A 19,165-nucleotide genomic window follows, 5' to 3' on the forward strand; every position below is an offset into this window, starting at 1 on the left:
TCTTTGCAAAATAAAAGGGGAAAAGTCATTGCCCTTAGTTGAAGACAGGACCTTCTGTGTGTCTTGCAAGAAAACAATTAATTGGATTGATATTAAGAAAACACCCCTTTCCTAGTTATTGGCAGGCATTTTTCTGGTTAGTTTTTCTTCCGAATCATAGTAGACTGGTGCCATTTTGTAAGACTGCTAAATGGTTTGTTTTTACCTTTAAGAACTCAATTCTTGATCTACTGTGGCATACACGTGAAGCATTTTGAAGTAAATTTAAAGAAGACATCTTGAAGTGTTGAAAGATTGTAAGCTTTTTTCCTCTTAAACAGGTGTACGCTTGGGGTGACAATGACCACGGCCAGCAGGGCAATGGCACAACCACAGTTAACAGGAAACCCACCCTCGTGCAAGGCTTAGAAGGCCAGAAGATCACACGCGTGGCTTGCGGGTCGTCCCACAGTGTGGCGTGGACAACCGTGGATGTGGCCACACCCTCTGTCCACGAGCCCGTCCTCTTCCAGACTGCAAGAGACCCTTTAGGTGCTTCCTATTTAGGTAACACAGATTTGTATCTTGTCTGAGATTTTTCTGTAGGTCACAGCAACCTTATAGGTTGATTTGTGCCAACACATTAGAGGTTGTACTGCTGTGTTAATTGCATTATGAATCTAAAGACACAGAAGAATTATGGTGTGCTCTCATGCAATTTATGCATGCTGGGATGAAAATTTTAGAAGAAAGTATGTTTCTGATTCCTGTATTTATGATCAGGGAAACGGGCTGTGCTGTATATGTGTATAAACAGGACTCCTAACAACTACCTGAGAGATACAGGCACTGTACTGGGCTCCTTTGTATTCTTTAACAACCTTATTCGGTTATAATTTACGTATAATAAACCGCACCTATTTAAAGTATACATTTGGATCACCTCTGAAAATTGAAATATATGTGATCCATGAAAGCTTCTCCGCCATGAAAGACGCTGAACTCATACACTCCAGAGTTTCTGGCCCTTTGTAACCCTCTTGCTTTTAACTCCCCTCCTCCTCCCTGCCGTAAGCACCAACTTAATTTCTGTCCCTATAGATCAGTTCACATGTTTTCTTTTTGTTGTTGTTGTCTGGTGGTTTTTTTTTTTTTTTGGTCGGGGGCGGTGGGAGGAGATGGGGTCTCACTCTGTCACCTAGGCTGGAGTGCAGTGGCATGATCTTGGCTCACTGAAGCTTCCACCTCCTGGGCTCAAGTGATCCTCCCTCCTCAGCCTCCCTAATAACTGGGACAACAGGCACATGTCATTATGCCCAGCTAATTTTTGTTTGTTTGTTTGGTGGAGAAAGGTTTTTGCCATGTGGTTCAAGTTGGTCTTGAACTCTTGAGCTCAAGTGATCTTCCCACTTGGCCTCCCAAAGTGCTGGGATTATAGGCATGAGCCACTGTGGCAGGCCAGTTTGCATGTTTTACAGATTACTCTAAATGGAATCATATAGCATTTACTATTTTTTAAAATCTTTTTCCACTCAGCATAATAATTTTGGGATTCACTTATGTTGCATGTATCAGTAGTTCCTTCTTTTTCAGTTGTTGAATAGTACCTCAGGATAAACAGGTGCAACTTGTCGATCCGTTTGTCTGTTTATCAATGTTTGGGCTGTTTCCAGTTTTTGACTACAAGAGAAATTGCTAATGGACTTTCCATACAAGCTTGTGTATGGACATCTACCTGAAATTCTCTTGAGTAAAATCCTGGGAGAGGAGTGGTTGGACCCTACAGTAGGTTTATGTCTATCTTCTGAAGAAGCTACGTGCTTTTGCGAAGTGAATGTTTCAGAGGGCCGGGTCCTCCACATTTTGTTAATACTTGATATGCTCAGTCTTTAGGTTTAGTGGTACTGATAGATGTGTAGTGGTGTCTCATTGTGGTTTTAATTTGCGTTTCCTGAATAACCAATGATGTTAAGCATCTTGCTTGTTTGTGAATCAGATACCTCTTTTGGTGAATGTCCATTCAAGTCTTTTGCCCATATTTAAAATTAGGTTGGGTTTGAGAGTTCCTTATATATTCTGGATACAAGTCCTTTGCTAAAGATATAACTTGCTAATATTTTCTGTCAGTGTGGCTTGTCATTTTAGTCTCTTCACAGAGACTGTGAACCTTAAAGATTAGAAGTTTTCAATTTTGATGAAGCCTGGTTTATTCATTTTATTCTTTTGTAGAGCATACTTTTGATATTGTGTCAACAAAACCTTTTCCTCCAGATTATAAAGATCCTCTGTGTTCTGTTACGGAAATTTTACAGTTTTGGACGTGTATATGATCAGTTGAGTAAATTTTATATTTGGTGGGAGGTTCAGATTGAAAGGCTTTTTTTTGGCACGATTTTCCAGTTGTTTCGGTTGTATTTGTTGAGAAACTTTGCTTTTCCTACCGAATTGCCTTTCATCTTTGTCAGAAATCCGTTGTCTGTGGATGTGTGGATCTATTTCTGGGCTCGCAGTCCTGTTTCATTGATTCACTTGTGGATTTTGCGTTGATTACTACAGCTTTATGAGAGCCCTGAACGCAGGTTATAACAGTTCTTCCACTTTGTTCTTTTTCAAATATATTTTGGCTGTTGTAGGCCCTTTGCATTTTCATATAACTTTTTAAATGGGCTTGTCAGTTTTTATAAAACCGCCTGGTTGGGTTTTTGATGAGGATTGCGTTAATTCTGTGTCAGCGTGGAAAGGGTGGATTCACGTTGGAGGCAATCTGGAGGCAAAGGGTGTTTAGTCTTCTAACCTGTGAACATAGTGTATGTCTTTATTTGTTAGGTGTTTAATTTCTCTCAGCAGTTTTTTCTAGTCCCAGTGTTGCATAGGTCTTACATATCTTTTGTTAGATTATCTCTAAGAATTTCAGATTATTAAATGGTGTCTTAAAAATAGCATTTCTTCTACTGTATGAGAATATTCAGGTTGATCCTTACTAGCATGTAGAAATAAGTACAGTGCTTTTTTGTTTGTTTGTTTTTAAAGGGAACCTCACCTCCTCATACAAATACCTTGTTTTTTTCCCCTTATCTCTCAGGAGGGGACATTCAGGCTCCAGCAGCATCTGCTTTTATGAATAACTGGAACGTGGTCTTTCTGGCCGTGTCAGTTACTGGGTGTATGCACGGGGGGCGAGTGATTTTGCCTTGTGCTGTCTTCTGGGGCAGATGAGGATAAGGCTTGACTCTCGTCGTCTTTTTTCTGGTTCAGATTACTCAGTAGCTTCTTAACATACAGCTCTTTTCACGTCACATTATGTGTATAACTTTTGAATTTGGCTTTTCCCGCTCAGCCTAATCCTCTGGAGATACATACAAGTTGTTCCACGTTACGTACTTTGTTCAGTGTTCTGTGGAATACTCAGCCATTGAAGGACGTTTGCATTACTTCTAGGTTTCGGCTGTTACAAATAAAACTGCCATGTCACTCATATACAGGTGAATGTGAAAATTCACTTTATGTGAAAATAATTTATTTCTTTGACGTAAATGCCCAGGAGTGTGATTGCCGGTCGTATGGTGACTATGTTTAGTGTGATGAGAAGCTGCCACACTGTTTCCCAGAATGGGTATACCGTTTTATATTCTCATTAGCAGTGGAGGAATGATCCAGTTTTTCCCACATCCTCCTCATCTTTTTTGAAAGTTAGCCATACTGATAGATGGGTCATGATATCTCATTGTAGTTTTAGTTTATACTTTCCTTATGGCTAATTACGTTAAAAATATCTTCATGTGCTTATTTACTGTCCGTATCTCCTCTTTGATAAAATGTGTCTTCGTGACCTTTTCTAATTGGCTTTTTTTTTCTGTTGAGTTTAGAGTTCATTATATATTGTAGATGTTTCTAGCTCTTTGGCAGATGTGTCTTCTGCAAATGTTTTCTCCTGGTCTGTGGCTGGTCTTTTCGTTTTCTTTCATAGTTACGATGAATCTAATTCATCAGTTTTTTATAGACCATACTTTTGGTGTCAAGTCTAAGGGTACTTCTTCTAGTGCTGGATCCTAAAGACTCTCCTATTTTTTTCCTAAAAGATCTATAGTTTTGTGTTTTCTACTCAAGTCATGATCCATTTGGATCTAATTTTGCGTAAGGTGTAGACTCAGGCTGAAGTTTGAGTTTCTTTCTGCCCGTGGGTGCCCCGTTGCTCCGCCACCACGAGTTGAAAGGCTGCCCTGCCACCACCGCGTTGCTCTTGCACTTTTGTCGACAGTCACTGAGGCATGTGTGGGCCCATTTCCAGATTCTCTGTCTTACTCCACTGATCCTTATGCCGGTACCACCCAGGTTGGTTATGGTATCACCACCACTTTTGAAATTGGGTGCACTCGTTCCTCCCTCATTCTTATTTTTCTCTTTCTATTCTTGTTCCTTTGCCTTTCCATATACATTTTATATATTTTTCTTTTTTTAACAAAATATTCTTTCCTTCATGGCCAATGTGATACTATCTATCCATATACATTTTAGAATAGTCTTGTCGGTCTACAAAAATGCTTGCTGGAAATTCTGGTAGGAGTTGCATTAAATCTATGTATCAGTTTGGATGAGTTGACATACCTGGCTCCCTCCCACTGCTGAGACCTGGGAGTTCCCAGGGCAGTGAGCCTGATCAGACTTCACTGGTGAACACCTTCTCTATTTGTTGTTTCGTATTCTTTCTTGTCTTGCCTTACCGGGGTGAGATAATACAGGTATTGTAGCATTTTCATAGCTTGTATGTATATAACATAAACTGTTGTAAGTGCATTTTATAAAAGCATCTACATCTTTTTGCAGTTACAGTGAAAGCTTGCTGAGAATAGCTTCTTTATGGAAGTATGGATAAGTGGTTTTCTTATTCTGAAGGCCTGTTAATGAGCCTAAGATGTGCTCTGTGAAATAGCAAAATGATGCAGATTGCAGTGTGTTTTGGAACAAACCTGTAAGGTCAGATTTTATAGAAATAGAGCAAACTGTGATCTTAAAAATAAAATGCCGATTTTATTTTCCTCTTATAGGCGTGCCTTCAGATGCCGATTCTTCTGCTGCCAGTAATAAAATCAGTGGTGCAAGTAATTCTAAGCCAAATCGCCCTTCTCTTGCCAAGATTCTCCTGTCACTGGATGGAAATCTGGCCAAACAGCAGGCCTTATCGCATATTCTAACCGCTTTGCAAATCATGTATGCCAGGTAGGCTTGTGTGCTAATTTTTGAAATTCAGCAATTATGTGAGCTTCAGGTTTTTGTGATTTGTTTCATTGATCAACTGTCTCCAAAAATGTCGTATTATTGTCTTTAAATGCTGTGTGTTGTAAGTCACATGTTCTTTGATGGTGATTGATGATATCTTTGTGCGTGTTTTAATAAGCATTGAAATATGAATTAGAAAACTAACTTGGACATTTTCATTATTCTTTTTGACCAGTAGACTCTGACCATTAATATTTGGGGGGAAAAAAGAAGAATTAGGCGATACTAATTTATAGTGATGTCTGAGACGACTTAGTGTCCCCTTCGCTGACTTGAGAAGGCTGTTTTGCTAATGTGGCCTTTGCAGTATTTTTCTGCTGTGCCCATCTACTGATGTATCGTGCATGTGGACTTGACAGGTGTACTTACATGGGAAAACAGTCATTCATTAGAGGCCCCATTAGAGGCCATTGAGTCCTTGCTGCTCAGTATGTGGCTTTCAGTAAACACAGAATTGCCTGATGGTCAGTTATCCAGCCCTCAGGCTCTCACAGCAGCCCAAGGGGGTTTCTCAGGGAGAGCCAGAGTCTCATTCTGGTCTGGTTTTTATGTCTGGCAGTTTTTCACCTGCCATTACTCTGGTTTTTCAAATAAATAAGATCTGGAGTAAATATTTTAGCTATTAGCCAAAGGATACAGGGTAATAATGTTTGGTATTTTTCCAAAACTCTTTTACATGTATTCGGTAAAAATGAGAAAATGCCTCAGTGTGCACTAGTCCTGCCTCGCCACTTCCCGTGGTGCAGTGGAGCGGGCAGCTCACCACAGGCCTGGCGTTGTGTTCCGACAGAGATGCTGTGGTCGGGGCCCTGATGCCAGCTGGCATGATCGCCCCGGTGGAGTGCCCCTCATTCTCCTCGGCAGCCCCTTCCGACGCATCTGCCATGGCCAGTCCCGTGATTGGAGAAGAATGCATGCTCATGCTTGATATCGAAGACAGACTGAGTCCAAATCCGTGGCAAGAAAAGAGAGAGGTAAAGCGAAGTCAAGCAACGGTGGATGAGAAAGGAAAGGGTGGCTGCTTTGTGTCTGGAAGTTTCATTCCATCATTTAGTTTAGGCTGTTTCTGTGCCTCCTGCTTTGATTTTTGGCTGTACTTACAAGCTCTGTAAAGGAACTTTTAAAGTGCTGAAGTGGAATTAGATTTCTTTAAAAAAAATCATTAAATGCAAGTTCACAATCTTTGTCTGCAATTCTGAAACCTTAAAGTTCTGATAGTCAAAAATTTTAGTAACTTATTTTGGTGAAAGAACCAACTTGAAGATATGTGAGCTCATTTTAGTCTGGTTCGTGTGACCTGCTGTGAATATTAATTGTTTTTCTTGAAAATATGGATGTACTCGACTTTGCACAGCTGTCCTAGGCCCGAATGGGGTAGGCGCCATGTTACTTCTGTAAAATCTGGAACATTCCAAACAGCCCAGGTAGTTTTAGATAAGGCATTTGGGGACTTGCGTAGGAAATGTATTTTTCCACTTAAACATCCCCTACTGTGCATTCTTCACCTAGATTGTTTCCTCTGAGGACGCAGTGACCCCCTCTGCAGTGACTCCATCAGCCCCCTCAGCCTCCGCCCGGCCATTTATCCCAGTGACGGATGACCCAGGAGCCGCAAGCATCATTGCAGAAACCATGACCAAAACCAAAGAGGTGAAGAGCTGTTCTTTAACTTCGTCTTGTGAAGTTGTCTTAAATGTGCACAGATGCAGAAGTAGCACCTTCAAGTAGAACACAGTCTATTCCTCTGCCGTTCACCTGGGCTTTCCACTTGCTAGCGTCTTCGAAGCGTGAGTGGGGATCTGCAGGACACTGTCCCTGTCACTGCTCACTGCTTCCGCGTATAATTCCCAGAGTACCAGGACTGCAGCTCGATCCAGGATTACTCTCAAATCCGCCGACATACTCGGCTCTTACTCATCCTCCCAGTAGGACCCTTACAGGTCTAGCACCCCATCTAGGATTTAGTACTCCGTGTGGAACCGTCCTTCAGTTTTCCATTTTGGCAGACACCACAGGAATGGTGCTGAGTTCTCTTCAGTGCCTCCATCAGGACTCAAGCATTGTTGATTTGCTGTGTCACTGGTGATGTAGCTTATCACTTGGTTCAGGGTCTCTGCCAAATTTCTCCTCTGGAAGTCAGTAAGTGTGTTAAGTACTCATAGAGAGATACTTTTGCGATTATGTGAGTGTCTTGCTTCTCATCATACTTCTACCTACCCATTTTTGGCATCTTAAAGATTCTAGCTGAATCCATTGTAGCTGTGGTGGTTGTCACATTTTCATCTTTCACATTTATTGTTACTTCTGGAATGTAATTGTTGCCATTCTTTTGCAAGGGAGAGCTTTCCCTTTTCATTTGTCTGTCTTCCACCCACCCACCTACCCGCCGACCTGTGTATTTACATTGTATAGATTCAGAAGTTCCTATCTTAGTCAAATAGTGACATTTGTTACTGTCATTATTTGACCCCCAAGTTGTCCCAGTCTTGGTCACTGGGGCTCCTGTGCACTGCTCGTTGGTATTCTGGTGGGCGGGCTCCTTTGTCTGATGTGCCCCGGTAATCTTAGGGCTCTTCCTTCCTTTCTGGCACAGCAGTGTGCTCTAGAGCCGTCTTTCACCTACCCTGCCCCTGCCCGGAGTCAGCCATTTCTCCAAGAAGCCGTGGTTCCTGCTAGTGGCTTGTAGGGTTTGGAAACCAAGATTGGGTGCCTGCTAAGCTGACTGTCACCAGGTGTGTTTGGTTAGGCCCTCTCCGCAAACAGACCTATACACACAAGCATTTATCCTTCTGCTTTTGTCTATACCATAAAACCGGTGAAGAGCCCAAATCAGTATTTTTCATTCCAGACCAGTACTACAGGGCTTATTCCTACTCTCTCTCTTTCCATATTTTTTGGTGTGTAATAGTTTTATATGTGGCTAGATTTGGTTTGCTGCTATTTTGTTGAAGATTTTTACATCTGTATTCATAAGGGATATGGCTCTGTAGTTTTCTTTGGTTTGGGTATTATAGCAATATTGGCTTTGTAGATTGAGTTGGAGGGTGTTTCTTTCTCTTCTGTTTTTTAGAAGAGTTGGTGAAGGATTGGGGCTAACTCTTCTTTAAACGGTTGGTAGAATTTTTCCTGTCCTTCTGGCCTAGTCTCGTCATTCACTGAGTGCTTCCTGGCTTTTTGGCACAACACAAAATTCCAGGCTCAGCAAGATGTCTTATGCTCCAACACAGGAAGCCGCTGTTACCCGTGAAGTCCTGGCTCTTTCTGGTGGAGCTGGGCATCGAAAGTTTGAGATCTGGGCCCTTCTTACGCTTGTTGCTATTTGGGTGACAGAGCTAGAGAATGACAATGTGTGTGTGTAACATAATAGGTATATAGGTCAGTTTTGTTGTTGTTTTTTTGAGACAGGGTCTTGCTTTGTTGCCCAGGCTGTAGCGCAGTGGCACAATCTTGGCTTACTGCAGCCTCAACCGCCTGGTCTCAAGCCATCCTCCCGCCTCAGCCTTTCAAGTAGCTGCAACTACAGGCGTGTACCACCACACCTGGCTAATTTTTGTATTTTTTTTTTTCTTTTTCTTTTTTCTTTTTACCGATAGGATTTTGTCATGTTGCCCAGGCGGGTCTTGAACTCCTGAGCTCAAGTGATCTGCCAGCCTCGGCCTCTTAAAGTGCTGGGATTACAGGTGTGAGCCACCGTGTTTGGCCTACATCAGTATTTATGTTGTTACATATTTACATATAAGGAAAACCACCAGTTCACACCAATACGATTGATTCTAATCCAACTGGGATTTGTTCCAGTTTTCATCCTTTCTGTATTCGTAACTTTCTTCTCTGAATGGTGGTCTCCTGTCATCAACAGGCTGTTCACTTGCAGTTCATTCCCTTAGACAAGCAGCCTCCGATCTTGGCTGTCCTGCCCTCCGTGGTGTGCACCCGTCTTCCTCTGCGCAGCCTCCGACCCTCAGAAGCAGTCTACTTCATGGATCTCCATGGTCATCCCATGTGACCTCTGGCCCTCCCCCACCTCTGTGTTGACCCCAGAGGCCGGCACCTTCCTTGCTTGACCTGGCTCTGTCTCTCCAGCTCCCCATGTGTGGATGCTCTCCCCAGCATGCTGAGGCGCTCCTCACACCGGGCTGGGCCCTGCTCATGTGTGCTCCCGTGCCAGCCTTCCCATCTTAGGAACAAATGCTTTATTTTTAGTTACATTTGGAACCCTTGATTTATTATGCTGTTACTACTGGCAGAAAGTATGTCCAACAGAAATGATTTATAACCATCCATGGTATTAAGAAAGTCTCTATTTATAAATTCGGTGTCTGGAATCAACTTCTCATTTTGTCAGTCTCCTGGGATGAGGGCTGAACCCAGAACTTAATCTGAGGAAGGCAATGTTTTTGTTTTTAGGTGGAAGGATGATATGATTTATTTCCTCCCAGTTATTTATGAGACATAGGCATTATGCAGATTGTAACCCTGAATTTCTATTATTTCAGTTTTGGTTTGACTCATGAATTTAAGGCAACGCAGTTTTAATGTTCATATTAACTATGATTCATATTAAAGGATATGCTGCTAGTGATTTTCTTCCTTAGCAATTCTTGTAGACATATTTTCTGTGTGTGTGTGTGTGTGTGTGTGTGTGTGTGTGTGTGTGTGTATTTTAAGACACCCTCATCAAAAAAATACTTGGTACATTTCAATCTCAAGACTAAAGATACTTTCGTTGTATGTTGCACTGAATGTTTTTGCTGTCCTTCAGTGAGTTATGCTCGGGAATGTCGTAATTTATAACGGATTTCACTTGCTCCTTGGGTCTCCATGCAGAGGCAGGAACAAGGTTTTTTTCCCTAAAGGGAGAAGAACCTTGTTCCTAAATCAGAGTGATGTGTGTTTCTGGGACCCACTGGTTGGGTCATTTTCCCTTAAGGGGAACGTGTGGCGCTCTTCTTCCCCCACCTTGTTTATGTTTATGGGAAGAGTTGCACTGGATTCGCTGAGGTCTGGAAATCAGGAGAGAAAAGAGGCACTTCCCTTAGCTCTCATTCTCCCTCTGGGGAGCCAGACTCTGCCTGGGGGATGAGAAGGGCTTGGCCTACCTGCTGCTCTGCACAGGGTCACAGCGGTTCCCATGCTGGGTCAGAAGCGGTGGGAGTCCCTGGCTCTGACAAATGGCCTTTCCCTTTTCCACAAGCTCAGCCCCGATGCTGCCCTCCAGGAAGCTCTTGTGTGCTGGCAGGCCGGGTGGGGGTAGCCATCCTGGGCAAGGCACGTCCCTGGGGTGGGAGCTGGGGGTGCAGTGATGCTGGGAGCTGGCTCATAGCAAATGAGGGGAGGTGAAGGATCATGATGGGATGTGTTTAAGCTGACGTGACAGGAATGGGAAGTGCGAGTGGTCTCGAGAAGACTTCTGGGTATGATGTTTTCAGTGAGCTCAAGGAGTGAGAGATTATGGACCCTGTGTTACGTGCCAGTGAGTCTCTTAAAATAAGAACCTAGGAAAGAATGATGGAGAGGAGCTAGACACAATATGTAAAATTATAGGTTCAAATTTAGTTTATAAATGATTCCCAAGCATACCTTACAGGCAAGGGTAGATTTTACAGGATGCAACTCCATTCCAGAACTCCCCCTGTAGTATCTGCCTGTGATCCAAACTTGGTCACAGTAAGAAACTGTCATTTCTGTATAGAGTAAGTCATCCCTTTCTGATCAACGCTCTTGGCAGTGCAACAGTTAATTGGTCTTGAAAACGTGATGCGTGGCTTGGTGGAGATTTTAGGGGCTGTCATTTCTTAACCTGGTTTCTTAAGGTCTTAAACACTTTCAGGACCCTCACTTGTTGGTACTCATGTGTCCTCTGAGTTTATGGGTAAACTGGTGACTGTTTATTATCTCTGAACGTATCATTTCTCATGTTAATTGTTGTATGTTATTTGACTTAGGATGTTGAAACCCAAAATAAAGCCGCTGGTCCCGAGCCTCAGGCCTTGGACGAGTTCATGAGTCTGCTGATTGCTGATGACACCCGCGTGGTGGTGGACCTGCTCAAGCTGTCGGTGTGCAGCCGGGCTGGGGACAGGGGCAGGGAAGTGCTCTCCGCTGTGCTTTCCGGCATGGGGACCGCCTACCCGCAGGTGAGTCTCAGGGAGGGCGGGGTCGTCTGACTCCATGTCCTCCACGCTGGGCCGGCCTCCTCTCCAAGGGAGAGCCGCTGTGGGTCGCTGGTGATCTTGTGCTGGGTTTCATCCTAGTTGACAGCAGGTGAGGGTACTCCTTTAAAACAAAACGGTTTAGTATCGACCCCAGTGACATCCTTGACCTGTTTTAGAACTGATTGTGCATCTTTTAAAAAAATTATTTGTCAGAGTTCTTGAAGTAAGCCCCTTTTGTATCATGTTTTTCAGTTTCCACCCGTTTATCTTTTGATATTAGTTTGATATTTTTTGTCATGTACAAATTTTTAATGATATGGTCAAATCTGTCAGGTTTTTTTCATTCATGCCTTCTAAGTTTTATATTATGCTTTTAAAAAATGCTTGTTTATGTGACATTGTTTTGAATAAGTTCTTCTAAATTTTCCTCTAGGTTTTTGGAGACAGAGTCTCCTTCACACAGGCTGGAGTGTGGTGGCGCAATCTTGGCCTCCCGGGACCACCTCTGCCTCCTGGGATCAAGCGATTCTTGTGCCTCAGCCTCCCGAGTAGCTGGGATTACAGACGCGTGCCACAATGCTTGGCTGTTTTTTGTAGTTTTAGTTGAGATGGGGTTTCACCATGCTGGCCAGGCTGGTCTCGAATTGCTGACCTCAAGTGATCCATGCACCTCAACCTTCCAAAGTGCTTGGGATTAGAGGCATGAGCCACCACACCTGGCCTTGATCTCATGTATTATTTACATTTTTTAGCCACCTGGGATTTATCTTGTTATAAGAATAAAGTAGGGATCCAACCTTATTTTTTTCCTAGGCCGTAAACCAGTTGCCCTAACATCATTTATTGAATAATTCATCTTTTCCCTGGTGATTTAAAAACCAGTTTTATCATATTCTGAATTCCCATATGCATTTGGGTCTAGTTACAACACATTTTAGTCTCTCAAACCATGGTATTTTAACTATTACAGCTTTAAATATTTTAATATTTGGTTGCACTGGGTCAGTAGGACTTTGTCATTGTGGAAATGTTCTGTACCTGAGCTGTCCGGGATCATTGTCACCAGCCACATGTGGCCACTGAGCGCTGAAACGTGGCCAGTGCACCTGAGGAACTGAAGGATAAAAAACTCAATGTTAGGCACATGTGTCTAGGAGCCGTTGAAGTGGTCTCCAGGTCTGCAGCTTAAAGCCAGTATAAAGCAGTATAAAGTCTTATTAGTATGTCTTAGAAATAGGACTCCTCAGTCCTAAAGGCCATGGGCTCTCCTTGTTAGGAGCAGCCGTGCTCTGCCCTGCCAGGCGGCCGGAGGCGTCTTTCCTGGCTGCAGATACTTCATCCGTTTCTCTGAGTGGTGACTGTGTGTGCAGGAAAGTCTTATTCTCTCACTTAGTTTAGGCAGTTTCTGTGCCTATTACGATTTTTGGCTCTAGTTAGAAAGAAGAATATTCTCTTTAAAGGAACTTCTAAAGTTTTGAAGTAGAATTAGACTGTTTTAAAAAATCATTAAATGCAAGTTCGTAGTCTTTTATCTGCAATTCTGAAACATCAAAGCTCTAACTTACTTGATCACCAAAATGAAAAGGTACTTAGGTCGAGTTGAGCAGTCTTGAAGCACAGCAAAGCTTTGGGGGATATTTTAGGGGCTTGTTATTTTTATATCTGCTGTTCATGAAGAACTAAAAAGCTATAGGTTTCCTTTTTTCTAGTTTTTTGAGACGACTTACTTGACGTAATTCTACAAGATGAAATCAAGGTGAATTGCCATAAGCACTGTTACTGTTTTTCCTAAGTATTGCATTTGTGAGATGGAAGGATATGAATGAGACCTTCGACCTAAAATAATGCTGAGCATTGGCCATGCACATCCCCACGTTCTCAGCACAGAGGGGAGGGGTTACCTTTACATATGGACAAGCAAGCTGAGGCCGAGAGGTCATTCTGGCTTGAGCACACTCCTTTTGCTGTAGGTGGAAGAGATGGGTTGGAACCCTGTGTGCTCTGAGCCTCAACTCTGTTGTGACCCCTCTGCAGATGATGGGCTTTGCAGAGGAACCTTCTGAAGGCCAGAGCCCCTGGTCAACTCTGCACATGGGTGCTTGATGATGCCAACATCTGCTTCAGTAACTCAGCCAGGTTCCAGCAGAGCAGGAGTAAGGATATAGCCGTTTTCAAACTGCCCTTGCCAGGTTGACAAGATGGCAGTTTCTGTGTCCTGCCCTGACCTGATATTTGGGACTCAAAAGGAGAGACAAATTTAGATTTAAAACCATGCCCATATGACAGTGATATAGTTTGTTATTAATATATAATATATTTACTAAGCAAAGCTATTTCATACCTAAATATGAGGAAAAATAGAAAAGAATAATCCATTTCTATAAAGTATAGAATGGGCATTAGAAGAGTTTTATTTTTTCTGAATTAAAAATTTGGAGGTTGGCCAGGCGTGGTGGCTCACGCCTATAATCCCAGCACTTTGGGAAGCCAAGGTGGGCTGATCACGAGGTCAAGAGATTGAGACTTTCCTGGCCAACATGGTGAAACCCTGTTTCTACTAGAATACAAAAATTAGCTGGGTGTGGTGGCGCGTGCCTGTAGTCCCAGCTACTCGGGAGGCTGAGGCAGGAGAATTGATTGAACCCAGGAGGTGGAGGTTGCAGTGAGCCAAGATTGCGCCATTGCACTCCAGCCTGGTGACAGAGCAAGACTCTGTCTCAAAACTTGTGGGGGGGTTAATAGATTGTTGGTATTATGACGTATTCTCTCATTTGTTTTTAAAAATAACAAAGAGTTTATAATTACCACTCTTAACCTTAATCTTAAAAGATGTCAACCACCAATAATTTTTAAAAGAAAACCAGCACACTGTGGATTGTTGAGAAGGTGGCATGGGTCTGGCCCCTAGTGTCCTGGGTCAGGAGGCACAGCTGTGTTGGGATCGGTGGCCCCACCAGTCAGAGGTTCTCCCTGCCTCTATCTGGCCTGGATGGCTTGATCCTGTCTCTCCCACCAGGCTCCTTTGTCTTCTAGGACGGTGGCCATTTTCACTTGCAGGCTGCTCCTTCCCTTGATGTTTTGTTTCCAAGGCGGACTTTCCTCACTAGGGAGTGATCTTGTCTCAGTGTAAACTCAGCTATTGTCACCATGGTGTTTCATTTTATCAGCTGGCGCATATGAAGTGTTGCGTGTGTTGAGAGCCTTCCAACTACTTTTTTTTTGTTTTGAGACAGAGTCTGTCTCTCACCCAGGCTGGAGTACAGTGGCGCAGTCTCAGCTACTGCACCCTCTGTCTCCTGAGTTCAAGCGATTCTCCTGCCTCAGCCTCCTGATAGTTGGGACTATAGGGGTGGGCCACCATGCCTGGCTACTTGTTTGTATTTTTAGTTGAGACAGGGTTTCACCATATTGGCAAGGCTGACCTGAAGTGATCTGCCCGTCTCAGCCTCCCAAAGTGCTTGCATTACGGGTGGGAGCCACTGTACCCCACCCAACCGACTTTTTAATACAGGTCATCTCTAAGCTTCACAACACCTTACAAGCTCTCTGCTCTCTCTGCTTTATGTACAAGGAAGCCAAGCCATGATTTGAACTCAATTTCTCAAACTCCATGCCCTCCACTCCACTCTGTCACTGTGGAGCTCCGGCGCAGGATGAGCAGAGGGAGCATGCAGGTGACCCAGGTGTGGAGCCGTTGGCCTCCTCATTCATGTCCTTGCTTCCTCCCCAGGTGGCTGATATGCTGTTGGAACTCTGTGTCACCGAGTTGGAGGATGTTGCCACAGACTCGCAGAGTGGCCGTCTCTCCTCTCAGCCTGTGGTGGTGGAGAGTAGCCACCCTTACACCGACGACACCTCCACCAGTGGCACGGTGAAGATACCAGGTGGGGGGGGCCAGCCCCAGGGAGGAGCTGCGCGTGTCCCACCTTCAGAACGGTGTGATTCTGTAATTGCTTCAGTAGAAACGACCATCTCCATTTTATAAAAAGAAGTTACAGAATTGCTTTCGAAGCACTCTCCCCCTTTTCTAACAAACTTATTTTGCACAATAAATCACGATACAGAAAGTCACGCAAAGTAAATGTTTAGCTTCATGATAATCAGGCAGATGCCCTAGTCATTATAACCCAGGCCTAGACATAACCTGTGCCAGATCCCAGAACCCCTCAGTGTGTCCCCCTGAAGTCCCTCTGAGTGACGCTCTGACTTGCATTTCTGCTTCTGTTACCCATGTGTGCATCTTTCTTTTCTTTTTAACAATTCAAGAAAAAGTATTGGAAAGAAGATTTTTGAGGCCCCAGCCCATCACCCGACAGGCTTCCCCACGGCGTGGCTCTGCTGACTGCACGCTTGTGCTGCTGTTGGGTGTGCCTCGGCCGTCGTTCTGCAGATTGCTGCCTGATTCAGAAACACATGAGTTCAGTCCCTGTGGCCAGCCCCTTAGTGGCTGAGACTCAGCCTCAGAGCACCTCCTGCCTGCCTGTCTTTCCTGTGTGACATCAGCAGCCCCTGAGGCTTATTAGCACTGGAGGCCCTTGGCCCACTAGGGGATACAAATGGTGCTATTCTAGAGGAGTCATTTCTTGCTTATTTAATGGCTGGAATACTTTCTTAAAGATACATTTTCCCTCATCTGGTAGTTGGTTGCCCAAGGTGCCCTTTGCCTGAGAAAGATAAGATGAAAACTTGATTCTTCGTCTGTTAACCGGAGAATGGATTAGTTTGCTTTCATTTCTTGAAGGTCACCTGTTTTTTTTTCCCCAATGTTGTTATGAACTCATGGATGGACACATGTGAGGGTTTTACTCTGTTGGGGTGATCTTTGTAGAAGCTGAGATAATCCTGTTTCTAGACAGTGGCAGCCTCTTCAGTGTGCCTTGATTCCATAGTGTACAGGCAGTCGACCCAAGTGGTCCTGGGTTTCTCTTCACCTGTGATCTGCCCTGCGTTCTTCTGTTCATGCTGATACTTAAAAAAATTTTCTTTTATTTATTTTTTGTATTTTATTTATGCGCTTGTTTGTTCAGAGACAGGATCTTGATCTGCCACCCAGGCTGGAGTGCAATAGTACAGTTATAGCTCACTGTAGCTTCGAATTTCTGGGCTCAAGCGATCCTCCCATCTCAGCCTCCAGAGTAGCTAGGAGTGCAGGCATGTGCCAGCTCGCCTGGCTCACGTGCTGATTCCTTCTACTCGAATAAAGTACAAGGTCGTTCTTCGTCTGTTACATCTGCCTCTCTTTGCTTCCATACCGAATCCTGGTTCCAAGATAGTGTTTGATAAAATGTCTCCTGACTTTTCATTTGCTTTGCCCACATTGCATTGTATGACAGACTTAGGATATATAATCCCACCCTGTGTAATTTCAGTACTGCCAATCTCAGTGTAATTAATGAAATTCAGAACATGCCCTAATTTTCTCACATTTATTAAATAATTATACTGCATCTACAAGAGCATAGTAGGTGTTACATACTATACTTTCTTTTCTTTTTCTTTTCTTTTTTTTTTGAGATGGAGTTTCACTCTTGTTACCCAGGCTGGAGTGCAATGGCGTGACCTCGGTTCACCGCAACCTCCGCCTCCTGGGTTCAGGCAATTCTCCTGCCTCACCCTCCCGAGTAGCTGGGATTACAGGCACGTGCCACCACGCCCAGCTAATTTTTTGTATTTTTAGTACAGACGGGGTTTTACCATTTGACCAGGATGGTCTCGATCTCTTGACCTCGTGATCCACCCGCCTCGGCCTCCCAAAGTGCTGGGATTACAGGTGTGAGCCACTGCGCCTGGCCCTCGTTTCATTTTTGAGTCTTAGTTTTACTGACTGGTCCTTGTGGGGTCTGAAGTGCACTCTGGTGAATTCCTCAGTAGCCCCCTGAGATCAGACTTTTTCACGGGAGTGTTTGTCCTTTGAACTGAAAGGTAGTTTTTCTGGGCATTAAAGCGTTGAATCATGTGTTTTTCCTCTGTGAAAGTGTGATAACATCTTTTTCCTTTGTAAGTTGTGTGTTTTTTCAGTAACTTTACTAGAATATACATTCACGTGGGTCATTCTCGGTGGTTTCTCAGGTCAGGGGTGCTCCTTGGGTCTGTCCTCTCTGTGATGTGGGACGTTCTTGATGTCTGCAGTGTTCTGTAGCCTTGCTTAGCAGATTTTTCTAGGGACACTTGGTAACTCTCCATGCATTGGATAGTTGGCGCCTTTTAGAGTTAATGTTACTTTCTCTTTCAAGTACTTGTTACCTCTGTCTTTTTTTTTTGTAATTCTTTGCTTTTCTCCTGTTCGTCTTAAGGTGCATCTGCTGTATTTATTTGACTGTACACTCTGTTTTAGTCTCCACTGGAATGTAGTTTTGTTTTCTTTTTAATTTTGTCTTCAGCTTTATCATTTAATTTTTTGGTTTTCCTGAGTCTGATTTATGTGGTTCTTTCATGTGTTGTATTATTTTTCTAATTTCATTCAATTTGTTTTGAAATGATAGATTACAGGGCTGGTGTGGTTTGTGAGCTTATCTTTCTGGCCTACTTTTATTGTCTATAGGGACGTTACTTTGTTCGTTATTCTCATTTTTCTTTTTTTTGAGACAGAGTCTTGCTCTGTCACCCAGGGTGCAGTGCAGTGGCGTGATCCTGCCTCACTGCAGCCTCGACCTTCCAGGCTCAAGCCATCCTTCTCCATCAGCCTCCTGAGAAGCTGGGATTACAGGCTTGTGCCACCACAGTTGACTTTTTATTTTTTGTGGAGCTGAGTCTCCTGTGTTGCCCAGTCTTGTCTCAAAACCCCTGGGTTCAAGTGATCCTCCCAGCTGAGCCTCCAAAGTGTTGAGAATTACAGGTGTAAGCCACAGTGCCAAGCCCATTCCCTTTCTCTGACGATAACTTTTTATTGTGTTGGTCTTTTACTTTTATCTTACTAATTTTTATCTGAAATATTTTTCTTGAACTTTTAGAATGAGGTGAGATCCAGAAAAGCTTTCTCACCTTATGGCCCAGGTTGGAGTGTACAGTGGCACCATCTTGACTCACTGCAGCCCCAGCCTCTCGGCTCAGGTGATCCCCCGATGATCTTGGCTCACTGCAGCCCCAGCCTCTGGGCTCAGGTGATCCCCCCACGATCTTGGCTCACTGCAGCCCCAGCCTCTGGGCTCAGGTGATCCCGCACGATCTTGACTCACTGCAGCCCCAGCCTCTCGGCTCAGGTGATCCCCCCACGATCTTGGCTCACTGCAGCCCCAGCCTCTGGGCTCAGGTGATCCCCCCACGATCTTGGCTCACTGCAGCCCCAGCCTCTGGGCTCAGGTGATCCCGCACGATCTTGGCTCACTGCAGCCCCACCCTCTGGGCTCAGGTGATCCCCCCACGATCTTGGCTCACTGCAGCCCCAGCCTCTGGGCTCAGGTGATCCCCCCACTTAGCCTCCTGAGTAACTGGGACTGCAGGCTGTATCCAGCTAACTTTTAAAATTTTATATCGAGAAAGGATTTCAGCATGTTGGCCAGGCCTGTCTTGAACCCCTGAGCTCAAGCAAGCTGCGTGCCTCAGCCTCCCAAATGCTGGGATTACAGGCGTGTACCACCTCATCTGGCCCAGAAAAACATTTTTAACCTTTAAGCTATTGCTTCATGACAGAAACATAAAGAACAAAGGTGTTTCTAGTCGGCGTCTGCCTTGACAAAAATCTTGTGACCCTTTCTCTTTTGTTTCTCTCCCGCTTTATTTCCAGTCCACCAGCAAATCCTGTTTTCTCTGCTTTT

At 44.1% G+C, this 19,165-nt stretch overlaps 1 protein-coding gene across 6 annotated transcripts in view; it reads left to right on the forward strand.

Annotated features, from left to right (window-relative positions):
- Window positions 1-19,165, forward strand: part of HERC2 (HECT and RLD domain containing E3 ubiquitin protein ligase 2) — a 206,450-nt gene that overhangs the window by 147,535 nt on the left and 39,750 nt on the right. For all 6 annotated transcript variants that reach the window (XR_013536483.1, XR_013536484.1, XM_035303531.3 and 3 more), the window contains exons 65-70: window positions 321-546; window positions 5,025-5,196; window positions 6,047-6,230; window positions 6,766-6,906; window positions 11,202-11,393; window positions 15,142-15,295. Coding sequence is in view for 4 of the 6 variants with exons in the window: in XM_035303531.3 (XP_035159422.3) it covers window positions 321-546; window positions 5,025-5,196; window positions 6,047-6,230; window positions 6,766-6,906; window positions 11,202-11,393; window positions 15,142-15,295 (1,069 nt within the window). In the remaining 2 variants the exon portion in view is untranslated. The remainder of the gene's footprint in view (window positions 1-320; window positions 547-5,024; window positions 5,197-6,046; window positions 6,231-6,765; window positions 6,907-11,201; window positions 11,394-15,141; window positions 15,296-19,165) is intronic.

This window comes from Callithrix jacchus, chromosome 6 (assembly GCF_049354715.1).
Source record: "Callithrix jacchus isolate 240 chromosome 6, calJac240_pri, whole genome shotgun sequence".
Lineage (NCBI taxonomy): Eukaryota > Metazoa > Chordata > Mammalia > Primates > Cebidae > Callithrix > Callithrix jacchus.